Below are 19,485 nucleotides of genomic sequence, written 5' to 3'. Positions count from 1 at the left end.
GTGGTGGCTGACGTGAAGCCTGATTCTCTGCTATGACATGCAGACTGATTCTCTGCTGACATGAAGCCAGATCCTCTGTTACGGGACCTCTCTCCTCTGCCTGTGTGTGTGCTGGGCCTAAATATATGCCAATGGACTGTTGCAGTGGTGGCTGACGTGAAGCCTCATTCTCTGCTATGACATGCAGACTAATTCTCTGCTGACATGAAGACAGATTCTCTGTTACGGGACCTCCCTCCTCTGCCTGGGTGCTGGGCCTAAATATATGCCAATGGACTGTTGCAGTGGTGGGTGACGTGAAGCCTCATTCTCTGCTATGACATGCAGACTAATTCTCTGCTGACATGAAGCCAGATTGTCTGTTACGGGACCTCTCTCCTCTGCCTGTGTGTGTGCTGGGCCTAAATATATGCCAATGGACTGTTGCAGTGGTGGCTGACGTGAAGCCTCATTCTCTGCTATGACATGCAGACTAATTCTCTGCTGACATGAAGACAGATTCTCTGTTACGGGACCTCTCTCCTCTGCCTGTGTGTGTGCTGGGCCTAAGTATATGCCAATGGACTGTTGCAGTGGTGGCTGACGTGAAGCCTCATTCTCTGCTATGACATGCAGACTAATTCTCTGCTGACATGAAGACAGATTCTCTGTTACGGGACCTCCCTCCTCTGCCTGGGTGCTGGGCCTAAATATATGCCAATGGACTGTTGCAGTGGTGGGTGACGTGAAGCCTGATTCTCTGCTATGACATGCAGACTAATTCTCTGCTGACATGAAGACAGATTCTCTGTTACGGGACCTCTCTCCTCTGCCTGTGTGTGTGCTGGGCCTAAATATATGCCAATGGACTGTTGCAGTGGTGGCTGACGTGAAGCCTCATTCTCTGCTATGACATGCAGACTAATTCTCTGCTGACATGAAGACAGATTCTCTGTTACGGGACCTCCCTCCTCTGCCTGGGTGCTGGGCCTAAATATATGCCAATGGACTGTTGCAGTGGTGGCTGACGTGAAGCCTCATTCTCTGCTATGACATGCAGACTGATTCTCTGCTGACATGAAGCCAGATCGTCTGTTACGGGACCTCTCTGCTCTGCCTGTGTGCTAGGCCTAAATATATGCCAATGGACTGTTGCAGTGGTGGGTGACGTGAAGCCTCATTCTCTGCTATGACATGCAGACTGATTCTCTGCTGTCATGAAGCCAGATTGTCTGTTACGGGACCTCTCTGCTCTGCCTGTGTGCTAGGCCTAAATATATGCCAATGGACTGTTGCAGTGGTGGGTGACGTGAAGCCTCATTCTCTGCTATGACATGCAGACTGATTCTCTGCTGTCATGAAGCCAGATTGTCTGTTACGGGACCTCTCTGCTCTGCCTGTGTGCTAGGCCTAAATATATGCCAATGGACTGTTGCAGTGGTGGGTGACGTGAAGCCTCATTCTCTGCTATGACATGCAGACTGATTCTCTGCTGACATGAAGCCAGATTGTCTGTTACGGGACCTCTCTCCTCTGCCTGTGTGCTAGGCCTAAATATATGCCAATGGACTGTTGCAGTGGTGGCTGACGTGAAGCCTCATTCTCTGCTATGACATGCAGACTAATTCTCTGCTGACATGAAGCCAGATTGTCTGTTACGGGACCTCTCTCCTCTGCCTGGGTGCTGGGCCTAAATTTATGACAATGGACTGTTGCAGTGGTGGCTGACGTGAAGCCTGATTCTCTGCTATGACATGCAGACTGATTCTCTGCTGACATGAAGCCAGATCCTCTGTTACGGGACCTCTCTCCTCTGCCTGTGTGTGTGCTGGGCCTAAATATATGCCAATGGACTGTTGCAGTGGTGGCTGACGTGAAGCCTCATTCTCTGCTATGACATGCAGACTGATTCTCTGCTGACATGAAGCCAGATTCTCTGTTACGGGACCTCTCTCCTCTGCCTGTGTGTGTGCTGGGCCTAAATATATGCCAATGGACTGTTGCAGTGGTGGCTGACGTGAAGCCTCATTCTCTGCTATGACATGCAGACTAATTCTCTGCTGACATGAAGACAGATTCTCTGTTACGGGACCTCTCTCCTCTGCCTGTGTGTGTGCTGGGCCTAAATATATGCCAATGGACTGTTGCAGTGGTGGCTGACGTGAAGCCTCATTCTCTGCTATGACATGCAGACTAATTCTCTGCTGACATGAAGACAGATTCTCTGTTACGGGACCTCTCTCCTCTGCCTGGGTGCCGGGGCCTAAATATCTGAGAATGGACTGTTCCAGTGGTGGGTGACGGGAAGCCAGATTCTCTGCTATGGAACCTCTCTCCAATTGATTTTGGTTAATTTTTATTTATTTAATTTTTAATTTAATTCATTTCCCTATCCACATTTGTTTGCAGGGGATTTACCTACATGTTGCTGCCTTTTGCAGCCCTCTAGCTCTTTCCTGGGCTGTTTTACAGCCTTTTTAGTGCCGAAAAGTTCGGGTCCCCATTGACTTCAATGGGGTTCGGGTTCGGGACGAAGTTCGGATCGGGTTCGGATCCCGAACCCGAACATTTCCGGGATGTTCGGCCGAACTTCTCGAACCCGAACATCCAGGTGTTCGCTCAACTCTAATTATAGGCTGCCTGTACATTCTTAATGCACCTAAGTGGTAGACAGGCACAATATTAAAGTGTTGGCATCCATTTAAAATCAAAATATTTGCCAGCCACTTACCAGTCCCTTGACATTTGAGGGGAGCTGTACCTGTCTATCTAGTAGGTGGCCTGATAACACAAGCTGTCAGTTCGAGGTCATAATGCTGTCTCATTTTATTGCTCCACTTCTTTATGTCGATACTTTTGTTATTATCACTTCCTCTTGAGAATCTTTTAGACGTGCTATGTGACTTATGAGAACTCTATAAATTGCTGAGCATGTGATCGCTATTTATCAATGTGCTGCTGACACTTTGTGTTTGCATAATTTGTGCTATTGCCAATCTTTCTCGCCATATCCTGTTTTCACCACTGACTTTATCCTAATCACTCTGTGCTGTGTTTTTCTATTAGGAACTTCAAGCTATGGAAAAAACAGTAGCATGTTCAGTGGAGAAGGTCCAGCCGTCTGTCTCTGAAGAGGTGAGGAGAACATTTTCATCACTTGAACTGCTCTATAGTCACTGCCTTAAATTCCATATAATGGCTCTTTAAATTCATACTTTTGTGCAAATAACCTGCCTAAAGGCATGACAAATCTGTCACAATATTAAAAAAGCACTTCCCTTTTTTAAGATAGTAAAAATGTACTAGTCCCTTACCAGTCAGTATTTAGGGGTGAAATTAAACAGACATTTTTTATGTGAATTTAATTTAGAGAGGTTTTCCAATTTTAAGCAAACCCTTTAGATAATGCACCTACCCCAATTATAAGTTGATCCAATAGACTGGCTTATAGTAACCAGTTCTGCAGTACTTCTGCAATAAGTTCAGCATACTTAGTTTTTTATAGGGGTATTCCAGGAGTAAAGGCCAACACCTATTTCTCCTGACACCCTCCCGGCCCCCCCATGCACGTTCTGTTCGGGCAAACGTGTGTATATTCAATGGGGAGAGGGGAAAGAAACTGCATCTGGTGGTGGCTTATTTCCTGGGAGAACAAAAAGGATCAGGCGAAAATATTCACTTCACCTGATGTCAGGGGAGAGTAAGGCCTCATATACATTAATGCATTGTTGTATGGGCAGCTCCCAAATCTTCCTCGACAGATGATTTGAGGATAGAGAAGGATACAGCAAAGTAAATATTTTCACCCTATCCTTTTGTTCTCAAATATTTTCTATCGAGTAGCCATTCAGAACAGGAGAACTTGGAGGACAGGCATAGCTTTCAGTCACCTAGGAAGAAAAACATTTTATTTGGATCCTCATTAGTAACATAGTAACTTCCAGTTCGGCCTGTCATTCTGCAAGTTGATCCAGAGGAAGGCAAAAAAAAAAAACTGTGAGGTAGAAGCCAATTTTCCTTCCCTTTAGGGGAATAAAAATTCCTTCCCGACTCCAATCAGGCAATCAGAATAACTCCCTGGATCAACGATCTCTCTCTAGGAGCTACAGCATGTAATATTATTACATTGGACCCCAAAACTAAATTTACAAATGGGATACCTCTGTGCTTGCAGCATCAGGGTGTATTTGGGCACGCCACTGACCATGTTTTTTAATACATGGATGCCTGCTTAACTCGCACCTTATGAAAGTCACGTATACCTTAAACAAGCTCCACCATGTAAGAGTAGAATCAGATCATCATACTTCTTCTTTTATTCTGTCTGAGAAGATTCTCTGGAATTTGGCCCTCATTCCCTATGTTGATTTAAATTTATGTATAATAAATCTTTCTTGAAAATATGAAAAAAGTTAAATCACAAGTAGTTTAAAGAGAAATTGCAACCTGTGGGGTGAAAAGAACAAACACACGCTAGGACCTGAAATGCGTCAGTAAATAAGTGTGCCAAATTTATCTATTATTCTCATAATAATACTGAAGGAGTTCTGGGGAATCAGGTCTCCTGCTACTTCTCTGCAGTGGTCATCAGCAGAATACAGGCAATGAATTATATTATTGGGTCTCCTAGTGCATTGATTGCAAATACATTTGACCACAGATGCATAGATACTTCAGCATATACTATCAATAAAGAGCGCTCATTATGATGTTCTGGGTGCTTTGTTGGATGTGTATATATAATGTATATTACATGGTGATTAACAACCAAAAGTAATAGAAAACACAGCTCTTGCCAATGCTGAGAAATGTAGTGGGGGACTAGTGATGATTCTGCACTCGTCCTAGCGATCAGCAGACAGTCGGACCATGCATGGTGTTTGGAGATAATTACTGCAACCAGTGGTCAGAATGTATTTTGCAGATAATTCTTTGTGTTCATGATAACTTCTTTAAATGGTCAGTGAACTAAAGTTAGCTTAGTCATTGCATTGTGGTTTTTTATACTTAGTTCCTCAAATGCTAATAATTTTCAGGACCTGTTTCTTGCAAATTATCGATATTACACAAATTTATATTACAGATACAGAACTATTTTGTACAGATCCATGATGTCAATTCGAAAGAAATGCATGGGAAGGGGGTGGGGGGCATAACAAAAAAAAAAACTCATTAAAATCTATAGCATTAAAAATCAGGCCCCTAGCCCCTAATTTTTTTTTCAGATACCACACCAGACCATTGTTAGATTTCTTAGATAAATAATACAACACCAGACCTCTAAAATGATCAGACCTCAGGCCCCTAAATTATGAAACCCCATATCGCACATCTTAATTATGAAACCCCAGTCTAGACCCCTAAATGATCAGATCCTAAACGTTTTCTGTTATTTTCTAGTGTTTTAAAATGTATAAAAAAATCTTTATAACATCAGTATTTTTATGTAACTTTTTAATGGATTTTATTTAGTGTAATTTTGTGCATGTGTTTTTCTTGTACATCCTATTTAGAGCAACCTATGCTTAAATTGCCAGCTAAAAAAATTTATACCAGGGAATACTGATGCCACTGACCTCAAAACTGACACAGAGCAAAATACTTTGTATGTAGTTGTTTCTATGGACTTTAATGTAACATCTGACCACAAAGGTTTTGGCAATCCTACCCTCAACACACAAAATTGCCAAAGATAGGGTGACTTTGACAAAAATGCTATGTTTGAAGCCAACCTTATGATCCTCCGACTTCATTTGTCACTTAGTTTCTGTATGTTATCTTCCCAGATCCTGTGTATGGTTACTTGTTACTACAAAAGTTCTAACTTGGTAGGTCCCAACAAAAATTTAGCCTGTTTTCATGTCACCTGTTGGCAGTGGCGTTGCGAGGGGGGTGCGGTGGGTGCTGGCCGCATCAGGTGACCCCAGTCTGATGGGGTGTCACCTGCGTCCCGCTGGAGTTCTTGCTCACAAGCACGTCGGCCCGGCCGTCACGTGGTAAAGGGGGTGTGACTGCCTAGTGAGTGGCGCCGCGCGGCTGCACTGCAGGAGCAGCCAGCAGGGACTGGAGTCTGGAGCTAATGGGTGGTGAGTCACGTGACAGCAGTGACTCACTCACACAGCCAGACCCGCCACTGCTGCGTTGTGCCGGAGGGAGGAGGTAGGTAGAGTGCAGAGAGTGCATATTGACTTTTTTTATATTTTTAGACCGACGATTTAATTATTTAATACCCCATTATAGCTTAATTACTGGGGAATTATTAGAGAGATGAGACATAAGGGGTTCTCTCTGTCTGCTGAACTGTGGGCTGGGGCAAGATTTACTAATCTTTGGTCTCCTAGTGCAAAAATGAAGTCAGCTCCAATCAGATATCTGCATAGACCAAGAGTCTTGGTCTATGTGCAGATATATGATTGGAGCTGACTTCTTTTTTCTTTCTTTTGCACATAAACGGTTAAACTATATTCCTTAGTAAAAAGTATTTATGTGGATGCTATGTGAATTGGTAGCAACATCTAAATATTTAGTAATAATGTAGGTAATCTTTGTCAGCTCCCTTTCCAGACTTCTCCGACTCCTTCACATCCAGCTTTCCAAATATTGGTTCCCATAACGTCAACTACTTGTGGACTGTTGTAAAATGTCCACCGGGACCACATGTAACACTGCAAGGATGTTCCTTTTTCCATTATGCCTTCTCTATGGCAAATCCAGCTTTTACAACCTGCTTCCTGTAGATGCATGATCTTTAAGTAGCTACAACCTGCTTCCCACTCCTGTAGCTGCAATGAGGACTCCATAGTATTTATTATATTTAGACAATGGGGGGGAGGGTTGGGGCCTGACATAAGTGAGGTTACGGCAGGTGTGCGGCCCCTGGCTTCATGGCTGGGTCCCTCATTCCAGTCACATGGCTTGGTTTAACGGGTAATGTCCTGCAAAGAATATAATGCAATTGTCAGTGAGGTCACTAAATCCTGCCCTGTCCAGGAGAACCTGTCACAGTCAGCACGCGGGTACCACAGGGCCAGTCCTCCGCACAGCACAGTCCACAGCCACCTCTATGTCATCTGCTAGGACCTGCTATCTGCGTCTCCCCGGCCATCGTCAGCCTGATATAGGGAAAAGGACAGTGCGGTCCCCACTGCCCCCACCCTTGGGCATGCCACCTGTGCCTGGCGCTTTCCTGACCTCCTCATGTGGCAGACTGCAGTGCTCCTCAGAGCCAGTCACTTACAACCTTGCACCTGTCACTGGGGCCGCACTGCATGTGGGACTTCTTATACCTGCTGAAATCACAGCACACCTCAATTCTTCTCTGTTATCAAGGGATTAAAAGTCTATGTCTTGGGAAGGTATGACCACAGTAATACAGCTCTCCTAGACCTGAAGGGCAGAGCTACATCTGCAGGCTAATATGGCAGTCATTAAAGGGTTTTATCCGGAATCAACATGGGATATGGCATACTGAAATACATGTCCTATCATTGATTTCCCTGGAACTAGCATTGGGAACCCCTTATGACTATGTTCATTGCCAGCTGTATACACAGGTGACCCCCGTGGGTGTCATTTAGACTGGCGTTTTACACAAGTTCCCCCCTGTTCTGCCGAAGGATGCGTCCCATCATAAATGAGGCGCACCTTAGGAAGACTGTGCGCCTGGTGTAAGACTGGGGTCATTTTTTGCCAACATTTACAATTTGTCAGGGCAGATGTCCTGGCCCCATCACGCTCCTGCCACTCCCAAATGTCAAGAATGGCGTCAAAACACCTGTGACAAAAAATTGTCGCACACATTTACAAGGGAGTCCTGTATATACCCTGCTGGATTTACCTATTGCCTATACCCCATCTTCTAGAATAATTTAGTGATTTACTTGTGTACTGTACTCGGGCTTCTGGCGCCGTTTCTGATGGTCTTTTCCTTCCACATTTTATTTCACTTACTTGCTGTAGCCTAGTCCAGTGGTCCTCAACTCCAGTCCTCAGGGCCCACCTGCCGGTCATGTTTTCAGGATTTCCTTAGTATTGGGCAGCTGATATAATTAGTGTCCATCCATCAGGATTTACCACAGGTATTCATTCTTTGGGATACTCCTAAATACTGACCGGCAAATGGGCCCTGAGGACTGGGGTTGGGGAACCCTGGCCTAGTCTACTCAAAACCATCATTGGCAGTCGACCTCCCAATTGTAAATTTTTATTTTTTTAAAAGCATTATTTTTTACTTCTTTCAACATATTTTTGGTTATATGGCTAAATTTTTTTTATTGGTTTTGGGGGGGGAGGCGGAGGTGACACCATTTTCTACCGCACCGGGTGACACCAGCCCTAGCAACACCACTGCCTGTTGTTAACCTGGATTCCTCTCGGAAAAGTCCATATCACTGTGATAGGGATAATACCCCTTGTCACTAGTTTAGCCTACATCAAACCCATTAGTAACTCTGTGGCCATCACTGTCACTGGCCATCACTTGTCTGTTGGCCGTGGAGACATGACCCCTGACACCTCAGAAAAACCTTCTTTGTTTTTATAGACAAGTCAATTATGTTTAACAACTCTACAATCATTCAAATTATTAAAGATTTTAATATTGATGGCCTATACTTGGGATTAAACATCATTATCAGGTAGGCAGGGGTACGAAACCCCACACTGCTGCCGATCCACTGAGTAGCTCTGGTTCTGGAGGTCAGTGCCGAAACTTCACAACTACATACGGTACATTGTTTAGTGGATGATTCTGGTAACCACAGCAGCTTTACTTTCACAGCTGATAGGAAGGGGGAGGGGGTTGGTGGGGTGATCCCCTCCTATCTGATGTTGATCATCTTTCCTAAGGATAGGCCATCAGTATTAAAATACTACACAACCCCTTTAAGCTACAGTATATGACCAGCTCAGGTTTTCCTGCTTCTGGAAGTGAACGATTTTAGTAAAACAAAGAAGGTTTTATTAAATATTTGACTCAAATCAATTCCTTGCTTGTGCACGCTAACTTCCTGACAAATACACAGCAAGAACAATAAATTTAGTTGTCACCTATATGCTGCCCCTGAGCAACAATAAGACCGAACCTGCAGCCATCTCCTGACTGCTAGGCAATAAACAGAACTTAGTATTTCTCCACAGTGTGTGCTCAGAAGTGCTCTATTCATTAATTAGACTGGTCTGAATCCTAAATCAATATGACATGTTTCTGCTTGTTAATTTCATCAACTGAAAATCATTTCTATTAAGATCTGCAATCTGAGCACTGCGTTCACGGCAATCCTTATTCATGCAAGTATTAATTCTGACACTTTACCTTTACGTCGCCATTTTCTTTCTCACAGTTCATTTGTATGATTTCATGCATCACCAACTGGGATTTACTCTGATTGGGCAATTAAACACGACTAAAATATTTAATGTGTGTGATGTGCAATCATGGATATGTCAATATTATTTAGGTAGTTGAACACTGCCTTAGGTATCAATAGGAGCAGTTAAAGGGTAACCCCAAATGTAAGAAGTCATTCTTTCTTAATCAGACCATTTTCGTTTGAGTTTTGTTTCTTTTCCAAACAACAACCCAGTCGCAAAGACAACCCCTCAAAAACAACGTCGCCCCTGCCCCTCTCTCGGGGACAGCAAAGATTTAGATACAGTCAAGTACAGGTACACAGCCATGAACACATTCACCACCATAAAATCATAATATACCACCAATGGACAGTGGTGTGCGAAATTTTTGGAAACTTTCATAATTTTGTGTATTGTGTAAATTATGTCTGCATAAATTTGACCTAAAACTACATTAGATATTCACAAAGGTCCTAAAAGTAGCTAAATATAATTAAATCAAACAAATGAGTCAAAAATATTAGACTTGGTCATTTATTAATTAAGGACATTCATCCAATATCAGTGGATGGCAAACTTATGCAAACTTTTAGGATAAACAAATAAATTCAAGGTAAAAATACTGTTTTTTAAAATCAATGGGATGACAATTAGGTGTGAGTGGACGACTTGTATTATTTAATTTGGGGTCTATCAAAGTCTGATCTTCACAACACATGCTTGTGGACATGTATCATGGCATGAACCAAGAAGATTTACACCAGAAGGAGAGCTGTTGATTTTCATCAGCCTGGAAAAGGTTACAAAACCATCTCTAAAGAGGTTGGACTTTACCAATCCAGAGTCACATGGTGTTCAAGGTTACACCTTAAAGACCCTGCCATTTTTCACCTTAAGGACCAAGCTGTTTTTTGGAAACTTGACATGTATCACTTTATGTGGTAATAACTTCAGAATGCTTTTACTTATCAAAGCGATTCTGAAATTGTTTTCTCGTGACACATTGTACTTCATGATAGTGAAAAATTGTAGTCAATATAATTCACCTTTATTTATAAAAAAAATCTGCAATTTACCCAAAATTTTGAAAGATTAGCAATTTTCAAAATGTTGATTTATCTGCTTTTAAGGAGGATAGTGATGCATCATAAAAGAGTTACTTTACATTTCCCATATGTCCACTTTCATATTTGCATCATTTTGTACATGTAATTTTATTTTTAGGATCTTATAAGGCTTAGAATTTTAGAAGCAAATTTTTAAGAAAATCTCCAAAACCCACTATTTTAAGGACCACTTGAATTCTAAAGTCACTTTGTGGGGCTTACATAGTGGAAACAATACAAAAATGACCCCATTTTAGAAACGACACCCCTCAAGTTATTCAAAACTGATTTTACAAACTTTTTTTAACCCTTTAGGTGTTCCACAAGAATTAAAGGAAACAGCAGATTAAATTTTATAATTTCACTTTTTTTGGCAGATTTTTCCATTTTTTTCCCCATTTTTTCCTGTAACACATCAAGGGTTAACAGCCAAATAAAACTCAATATTTATTACCCTTATTCTGCAGTTTACAAAAACACCCCAAATGTGGTCATAAACTGCTGTACGGGCACACGGCAGGGTGCAGAAGGAAAGGAGTGATATATGGATTTTGGACGGCAGATTTCACTGGGATAATTTTAAGTTACCATATCACATTTAAAGACCCCCTGATGCACCATTTTTTGTGGGATGAGAGGGCGGTTTGATTAGTATTATTTTTTGGTACATATTACTTTTTGATCACTTGGTATTATACTTTTTTGTGATGAAAAGTGGCAAACAAAATAGTTTTTATAACAAAAATGTATTACGGTGTTGACCAGACGGTGGATCATGTTATATTTTTATAGAGCATATTGTTACGCACGCAGCGATACCTAATATGTCTCTTTTTTAATTTTTTTTGTCTATTTTTTACAATTTAATATGTCTCTTTTTATGGGAAAGGGGCTTTTTTTTAAATAGAAACTTTAATTTTTGTTATTGTTAAAAACACTTTTATCTCACTTTTATTATTTTTTATTTTTGTCCCACTATGGGACTTCAACATTACAGAGTCTGATCCCTGTTTCAATGCAGCACAATACATCTGTATTGTACTGCATTGACTATCAGTAATACAATGATAGCTTGTCTATGAGACCCAACCTGGGGGCTGGGACTCATAGGCCTTTGTATCTGCTGCGCCCCAAGGCACCCAACTGCCTTATACACCCAGGGACTCAGGCACCCAACTGCCTTATACACCCAGGGACTTCAAGCCATCGGGGAAATATTTAGCTGTATGTGCGCTGGCCCTTTAAAGGGGTTATCCCATGAATAATGTAAAAAATGAAAATCAGACATTATATAGTACATGGCCATCTCTTTCTAACAAAGCAAGAACCAGCCCTGTACCTCACATGGATCGTCTCCGTCATTGCCACATGCAATCGCCCAGAGGTTATCTAGAGTCACCAATGCGGCAGCAGGCCCTTGCCCCTAATTTTTTAGATGGTCAGATCAGCAGGCACTTACTCCAAATGTTTTTGGAGGTCACCAGCAGGCCATCAATCATAATTTTTCAAGGGTGTGTATGATGCCCTCCTTTATGTGTAATAAAGGGTGTATTGGAGCACCGATTCCTTGTAATTTTTGTCAGCTCTTTCACTTAGTGCATAGGCTTTATGAGTGTAAGAGTCCCACTACCTGAACAATTGTACCACAATGTGAATGAGACCCTCCTTTATGTGATATACAGGTGGTATTGGAGTGCCTCTCTCTTGTAATTTTTGGCAGCACTTGCTCTTTATATACAAGTAAATATACAGGAAAGAATGTTTCTTAACAATTTTTCCTATAATTTATTTTTTTTGTTTTGTGCGTATTATTGTCAGATGTAGGGATGAGCGAACCCGAACTGTATAGTTCGCGTTCATACCGAATTTTGGGGTGTCCGTGACACGGACCCGAACCCGGACATTTTCGTAAAAGTCCGGGTTCGGGTTTGGTGTTCGTCGCTTTCTTGGCGCTTTTTGAAAGGCTGCAAAGCAGCCAATCAACAAGCGTCATACTACTTGCCCCAAGAGGCCATCACAGCCATGCCTACTATTGGCATGGCTGTGATTGGCCAGAGCACCATGTGACCCAGCCTCTATTTAAGCTGGAGTCACATAGCGCCGCCCGTCACTCTGCTCTGATCAGCATAAGGAGAGGTTGCGGCTGCGACAGTAGGGCGAGATTAGGCAGATTAACTCCTCCAAAGGACTTGATTAATTGATCGATCTGCAGCTGTGGATCATTGAGCTGCTGATACTCAATTGCTCACTGTTTTTAGGCTGCCCAAACCGATGGTCAATCACTTTTTTCTGGGGTGATCGGCGGCCATTTTGTGTCTTGTGGTGCGCCAGCACAAGCTGCGACCAAGTGCATTTAACCCTCAATGGTGTGGTTGTTTTTTGGCTAAAGCCCACATCAGGGTGAAGCTGTCACACCAAGTGCATTTAACCAGCAATAGTCTGTTTATTTTTTGGCCATATACTACATCAGGGGCAAGCTGCGCCTGTCACCAAGTGCATTTAACCCTCAATGGTGTGGTTGTTTTTTGGCTAAAGCCTACATCAGGGTGAAGCTGTCACACCAAGTGCAATTAACCAGCAATAGTCTGTTTATTTTTTGGCCATATACTACATCAGGGGCAAGCTGCGCCTGTCACCAAGTGCATTTAACCCTCAATGGTGTGGTTGTTTTTTGGCTAAAGCCTACATCAGGGTGAAGCTGTCACACCAAGTGCATTTAACCAGCAATAGTCTGTTTATTTTTTGGCCATATACTACATCAGGGGCAAGCTGCGCCTGTCACCAAGTGCATTTAACCCTCAATGGTGTGGTTGTTTTTTGGCTAAAGCCTACATCAGGGTGAAGCTGTCACACCAAGTGCATTTAACCAGCAATAGTCTGTTTATTTTTTGGCCATATACTACATCAGGGGCAAGCTGCGCCTGTCAACAAGTGCATTTAACCCTCAGTAGTGTGGTTGGTCAAGCTGTCACACCAAGTGCATTTAACCATCAATAGTGTGGTTATTTTTTGGCCATATCCCAGTCTAATTCTGTCAGTAAACGTATACCTGTCACCCAGCGCCTAAATACTAGGCCTCAAGTTTATATCCAGCTAAATCTGTCGTTACTGGTGTGGCTGGTCAAGTTATTTAGTGTCCGCCAAAGCACATTTTTTGTTCTGGGTTGATATACAATTCCCAATTTAGCAATTTCATAATTTAGTGGTTTCTGCTGTATCAGAGCTTTTTGAAATCTATCCCTAAAAGGGTATATAAGATTCAAGGTGCACATAGGGTCATTCAGAATAACTTCACACACCCGCTACTGTGCATTTCCAAGTCTAATTCTGTCAGTAAACCTATACCTGTCACCCAGCGCCTAAATACTAGGCCTCAAATTTATATCCTGCTAAATTGCTGTGGCTGGGCAAGTTATTTAGTGTCCGTCCAAGCACAGTTTTTGTTCTGGCTTGAAATACAATTCCCAATTTAGCAATTTCATAATTTAGTGGTTTCTGCTGTATCAGAGCTATTTGAAATCTATCCCTCAAAGGGTATATCATATTCAAGGTGCACATAGGGTCATTCTGAATAACTTCACACACCCGCTACTGTGCATTTCCAAGTCTAATTCTGTCAGTAAACCTATACCTGTCACCCAGCGCCTAAATACTAGGCCTCAAATTTATATCCTGCTAAATTGCTGTGGCTGGGCAAGTTATTTAGTGTCCGTCCAAGCACAGTTTTTGTTCTGGGTTGAAATACAATTCCCAATTTAGCAATTTCATAATTTAGTGGTGTCATGGAACCATGAACCAGACTTACAACCAGAGATGAGTGGAAATAAGAAGGCTTTATTGAAAATAAAGCTGTAAGGCAAAAGTCCAAACGGATGGCTAAACCGAAGCAGGGTCTTGCGAAACCAGGGATCAGGAACCAGAAGGGTAGTCAGACGAAGCCAGGATCAGGAATCAGCAGGGTAGTCAGACGAAGCCAGGATCAGGAATCAGCAGGGTAGTCAGACGAAGCCAGGATCAGGAACCAGAAGCAGCAGCAGTCTTAGAAGCATGTGAGCACAGGAGGACCAAGCAAGGAACTGAAGCCACAGACCTCCTATATATATGAGCTAGGCATCCAGCTCCTCCCAGTGGGAAGGAGGAGCCGCAGGGTGGGAGGCTACAAGAAACCCAGAAACCAAGATGGCCGCCAGCACATGTCAAACGAAGGAGGACAGCAAGGAGGTAAGACCATGACAGTACCTCCCCCTCAAAGGCCCATCCTCCGCGGAGTAAGGAACGGTTTCTGAGGGAAGCGTGCGTGGAAGGCTCGGAGCAAGGCAGGAGCATGGACATCTGCAGAGGGAACCCAGGAACGCTCCTCTGGACCATAACCACGCCAATGGACCAAAAACTGCACCCGGCCGCGGACCAGGCGTGAGTCCAGGATATTGCTCACCTCATACTCCTCACGATTGCCCACTTGGACCGGACGAGGCCGAGGAATCGAGGAAGTGAAACGATTACACACCAGTGGCTTCAACAGGGAGACATGAAACACGTTGGAGATCCGCATGCCAGGAGGAAGCGCAAGGGCATAGGCTACCGGGTTTACCCTGCGAAGCACTCGGAAGGGACCAACAAAGCGAGGCGCCAGCTTGGGAGTGGGCACTCGAAGGTTGAGGTTGCGGGTGGACAACCATACGCGGTCTCCGACCTGGTAGGAAGGAGCGGGCGCTCGTCTGCGATCAGCCTGGAGTCTCTGGCGCTGCGCAGAGACCTCAAGGGACCTCTGGATCTGTACCCAAGAAGCACGTAGGACGGAAAGGTGATCCTCCACAGCCGGAATATCCTGGGGAGAGAATACCTCCGGTAACACGGCAGGTTGGAACCCATAATTGGCCATGAAGGGAGACGTCCCAGAGGAAGAGTTCACCGCCGTGTTCCTGGCAAACTCAGCCCAAGGCAGGAGGTCAACCCAATTGTCTTGGTGATCGGAGACATAGCAACGAAGGAATTGCTCCAAGGCCTGATTGGATCGTTCTGCGGCCCCATTGGACTGAGGGTGGTAGGCCGAGGAGAAAGAGAGATGAATCCCCAACTGGGAGCAAAAGGCGCGCCAGAACCTGGACACAAACTGACTCCCCCGATCCGACACAATCTCCTTGGGCAAACCGTGCAACCGGAAGACCTCCCTGGCAAAAATCGAGGCCAACTCTTGTGCAGAGGGTAACTTCTTAAGAGGAACACAGTGGCACATTTTGGAAAACCGATCCACTATCATGAGAATGACCGTATGGCCTCGGGATGCAGGGAGGTCCACAATGAAATCCATCCCCAGGTGTGACCATGGACGCTCCCCGGTGGCTATGGGTTGCAAAAGGCCCAACGGAAGGTGCCGAGGGGACTTACTCTGGGCACAAACGGAGCATGCCGCTACATATGCGGCGATGTCGGAACATAGAGAAGGCCACCAGAACAGACGTGAAACAGCCCAGGACAGCTGATTCTTTCCAGGATGCCCCGCGGCCTTGGAGTTATGGTAGGTTCGCAACAACCGAGTGCGCAACTCCTCAGGTACAAAACACCTGCCGTTGGGTCTCCCAGAGGGAGCACCAGATTGAGCCGCCAAAATCTGCTCACCCAGGGGAGAGGTCAGGCTGGTGCGAATGGCGGCCAGGATCTGATTCGGAGGTATGACCGAAGTCGGAATCGACTCCTCCCCGGACAGCTCGGAGTACTGCCGTGATAAGGCATCCGCTCTGATGTTCTTGGAACCGGGTAGGTAGGAGACCACGTAATTAAAACGTGACAAGAACAGAGCCCATCTGGCCTGACGTGGTGTCAATCTCTTGGCCTCAGAGAGGTAGGTCAGATTCTTGTGGTCCGTCAGGATGAGAACCGGAACCACCGAGCCCTCGAGCAAGTGCCTCCATTCTTTAAGGGCCTGCACGATGGCCAATAACTCCCTGTCACCAATCTGGTAGTTGCACTCCGCGGAAGACAGTTTCCGGGAGTAAAACCCACAAGGAAGCAGAGGACCCTCTGGTGTTCTACGCTGAGACAGGAGGGCGCCTACTCCCGTCTCAGACGCGTCCACCTCGAGGACAAACGGCAACCCAGGGTTGGGATGCGACAGAATCGGAGCCGACACAAAGGCGGACTTTAGAGCCTCAAAAGCTCGGATGGCCTCGGGCGGCCAGACCTGGGGATTACTGCCCTTCTTGGTCAGGTCCGTGAGAGGCTTGGCTAGCATGGAAAAGTCCCTGATGAACTTCCGATAATAATTGGCGAAGCCCAAAAAGCGCTGCAGGGCACGAAGACCACTGGGCTGGGGCCACTGTAAGACAGCCGAAACCTTCTCAGGATCCATGGAGAACCCCTCAGCGGAAATGATGTAACCTAAGAAGGTTACCTGGGATCGGTGAAATTCGCATTTCTCAAGCTTACCGAACAGCTTGTTCTCTCGTAACCGTTGCAACACTCGTCTGACATCCAGAATGTGGGCCTCCATGGATTCAGAATATACCAAGATGTCATCCAAATAGACCACCACACACTGCTGCAACAGGTCACGGAAAACATCGTTGATGAATTCCTGGAAGACTGCGGGCGCATTGCACAACCCAAAGGGCATAACCAAGGATTCATAATGACCGGTCCTGGTGTTAAACGCGGTCTTCCACTCATCGCCCGCCTTGATCCTTACCAGGTTATATGCCGCCCTCAGGTCGAGTTTGGTAAAGACCGTGGCCCCTTTGAGGCGATCGAACAGCTCGGAAATCAAGGGTATCGGGTAAGCGTTCTTGATCGTGATGCGATTGAGACCCCTGTAATCGATGCAAGGCCTCAACTCACCGCCCTTCTTTTTCACAAAGAAAAATCCAGCCCCTGCCGGGGACGAGGATTTGCGAATGTGTCCGCGTGAAAGCGCCTCCCTCACGTACTCCTCCATGGCCTCATTCTCCGCTACCGACAGAGGATAGACTTTGCCACGAGGCGGAACGGCACCAGATTGTAACTCTATGGCACAATCGTATGGGCGGTGCGGAGGTAGGGCAACCGCACGCACCTTATCGAATACATCCCGGTACTCCTCGTATTCAGGAGGCAACAGAGAGTCCGAGGAAGTACACAGCAACTTGACAGGCCCATGGATGCAACTAGCCCCACACTGCGGTGACCACGAGAGGATCTCAGCCGATTTCCAATCGAAAGTCGGATTATGCTTCTGGAGCCAGGGGTACCCCAAGACCACCGAGTAGTGTGGAGACGAAATAACCTGGAGACAGACCGACTCTCTGTGAACGGCACCAATGGCCATCCCCACTGGAAGGGTCTCATGAGTCACGTGTGGCGGCAGAAGGGGTCTGCCGTCTATCGCCTCAAGAGCCGGTGGGGAACCTCGAGGCTGCAGAGGAATGGAATTGGCGGCAGCGAACACACTATCAATGAACAAACCACCAGCACCAGAGTCCACCAACGCCTGGGTCGTCACCGAGCCCCCGACCCAGGAGAGGACAACAGTAATCAGTGGTTTGTCAACACGGGAAACCGGGGACGAGGAGACTCCACCCAAGATCTGCCCCCGACAGGATCTCAGGTGCGAGCGTTTCCCGGACGGTTCGGGCATGCCAACCGAAAATGCCCACCGAGACCACAGTACATGCATCGGCCCTCGCGTCTCCGGAGTACCCTCTCCCCTCGGACAGGCGAGCAAACCCCAGCTGCATGGGTTCACCCCCAGACAAGTCATCCCCAGGAGGCGTGGGAGGAGAGGGAGGCACGGGTGGGACAGCAAACGTAGGCGCCAATCTGTTAGAAGGCCTCCGCAGGCTCTCCTTAAAGGAAGGTCTCTCCCTGAGTCTGGTGTCAATCAAAATCAGGAAAGAAATAAGAGACTCGAGCTCCACTGGTAGGTCCTTAGCTGCAACCTCATCCTTCAAGGCATCCGAGAGACCATGAGAGAAAGCAGCGACCAGAGCCTCATTATTCCAGCCCACCTCTGCTGCCAGGGTACGAAACTCAATGGCGTATTCAGCTACGGATCGTGAACCCTGTCTGATGGACATAAGGAGCTTCGCAGCAGAGGCAGCACGAGCCGGCACATCGAATACCTTCCGAAGAGAAGCAACAAAACCAGAAAACTCGGCAACCACCGGATTGTTGTTCTCCCATAAAGGGCTGGCCCAGGCCAAGGCCTTGTCCGAGAGCAGCGAGATCAAGAAGCCCACCTTTGATCTCTCAGTAGGAAAGGCATGTGGCAGCAACTCGAAGTAAATGCCCACCTGGTTAAGGAAACCTCGGCACTGAGTTGGCTCTCCCCCAAAGCGCTGTGGAAGGGGGGCAGAACCGGTCATACCCCGAAACACCGCAGGCGCAGCAACAGGTGTCGGGGTAGACTCTGGCGCAACAACCGGAGCGGCAGTAGGAGCGGGCCCAGGAGTGACAACCGACCCATCGGCAACGGAAGCTAAATGAGCTGTGCGTTCAAGCAGGGTTTGCAACGCCACAGCGAACCGACCCAACAGGTGATCCTGCTGATCAAGTCTGGCAACCAGCGTAGGTAGCGAGGATGGCCCTGTACCGTCAGAATTCATGGCTTGGTCCTAATGTCATGGAACCATGAACCAGACGTACAACCAGAGATGAGTGGAAATAAGAAGGCTTTATTGAAAATAAAGCTGTAAGGCAAAAGTCCAAACGGATGGCTAAACCGAAGCAGGGTCTTGCGAAACCAGGGATCAGGAACCAGAAGGGTAGTCAGACGAAGCCAGGATCAGGAATCAGCAGGGTAGTCAGACGAAGCCAGGATCAGGAATCAGCAGGGTAGTCAGACGAAGCCAGGATCAGGAACCAGAAGCAGCAGCAGTCTTAGAAGCATGTGAGCACAGGAGGACCAAGCAAGGAACTGAAGCCACAGACCTCCTATATATATGAGCTAGGCATCCAGCTCCTCCCAGTGGGAAGGAGGAGCCGCAGGGTGGGAGGCTACAAGAAACCCAGAAACCAAGATGGCCGCCAGCACATGTCAAACGAAGGAGGACAGCAAGGAGGTAAGACCATGACAAGT

The 19,485-nt window shown here is 45.9% G+C and overlaps 1 protein-coding gene across 1 annotated transcript in view; it reads left to right on the top strand.

Moving 5' to 3' along the window:
* Positions 1 to 19,485, top strand: part of LOC122928141 (hexokinase-2-like) — a 162,673-nt gene that overhangs the window by 35,265 nt on the left and 107,923 nt on the right. Inside the window, exon 2 of the mRNA XM_044280698.1 lies at positions 3,046 to 3,114. Coding sequence (XP_044136633.1) covers positions 3,058 to 3,114 — 57 coding nt within the window. The 5' untranslated portion in view covers positions 3,046 to 3,057. The remainder of the gene's footprint in view (positions 1 to 3,045; positions 3,115 to 19,485) is intronic.

Source organism: Bufo gargarizans, chromosome 2 (genome assembly GCF_014858855.1).
Source record: "Bufo gargarizans isolate SCDJY-AF-19 chromosome 2, ASM1485885v1, whole genome shotgun sequence".
NCBI lineage: Eukaryota > Metazoa > Chordata > Amphibia > Anura > Bufonidae > Bufo > Bufo gargarizans.
This window is presented reverse-complemented; position numbering and strand designations above follow the sequence as displayed.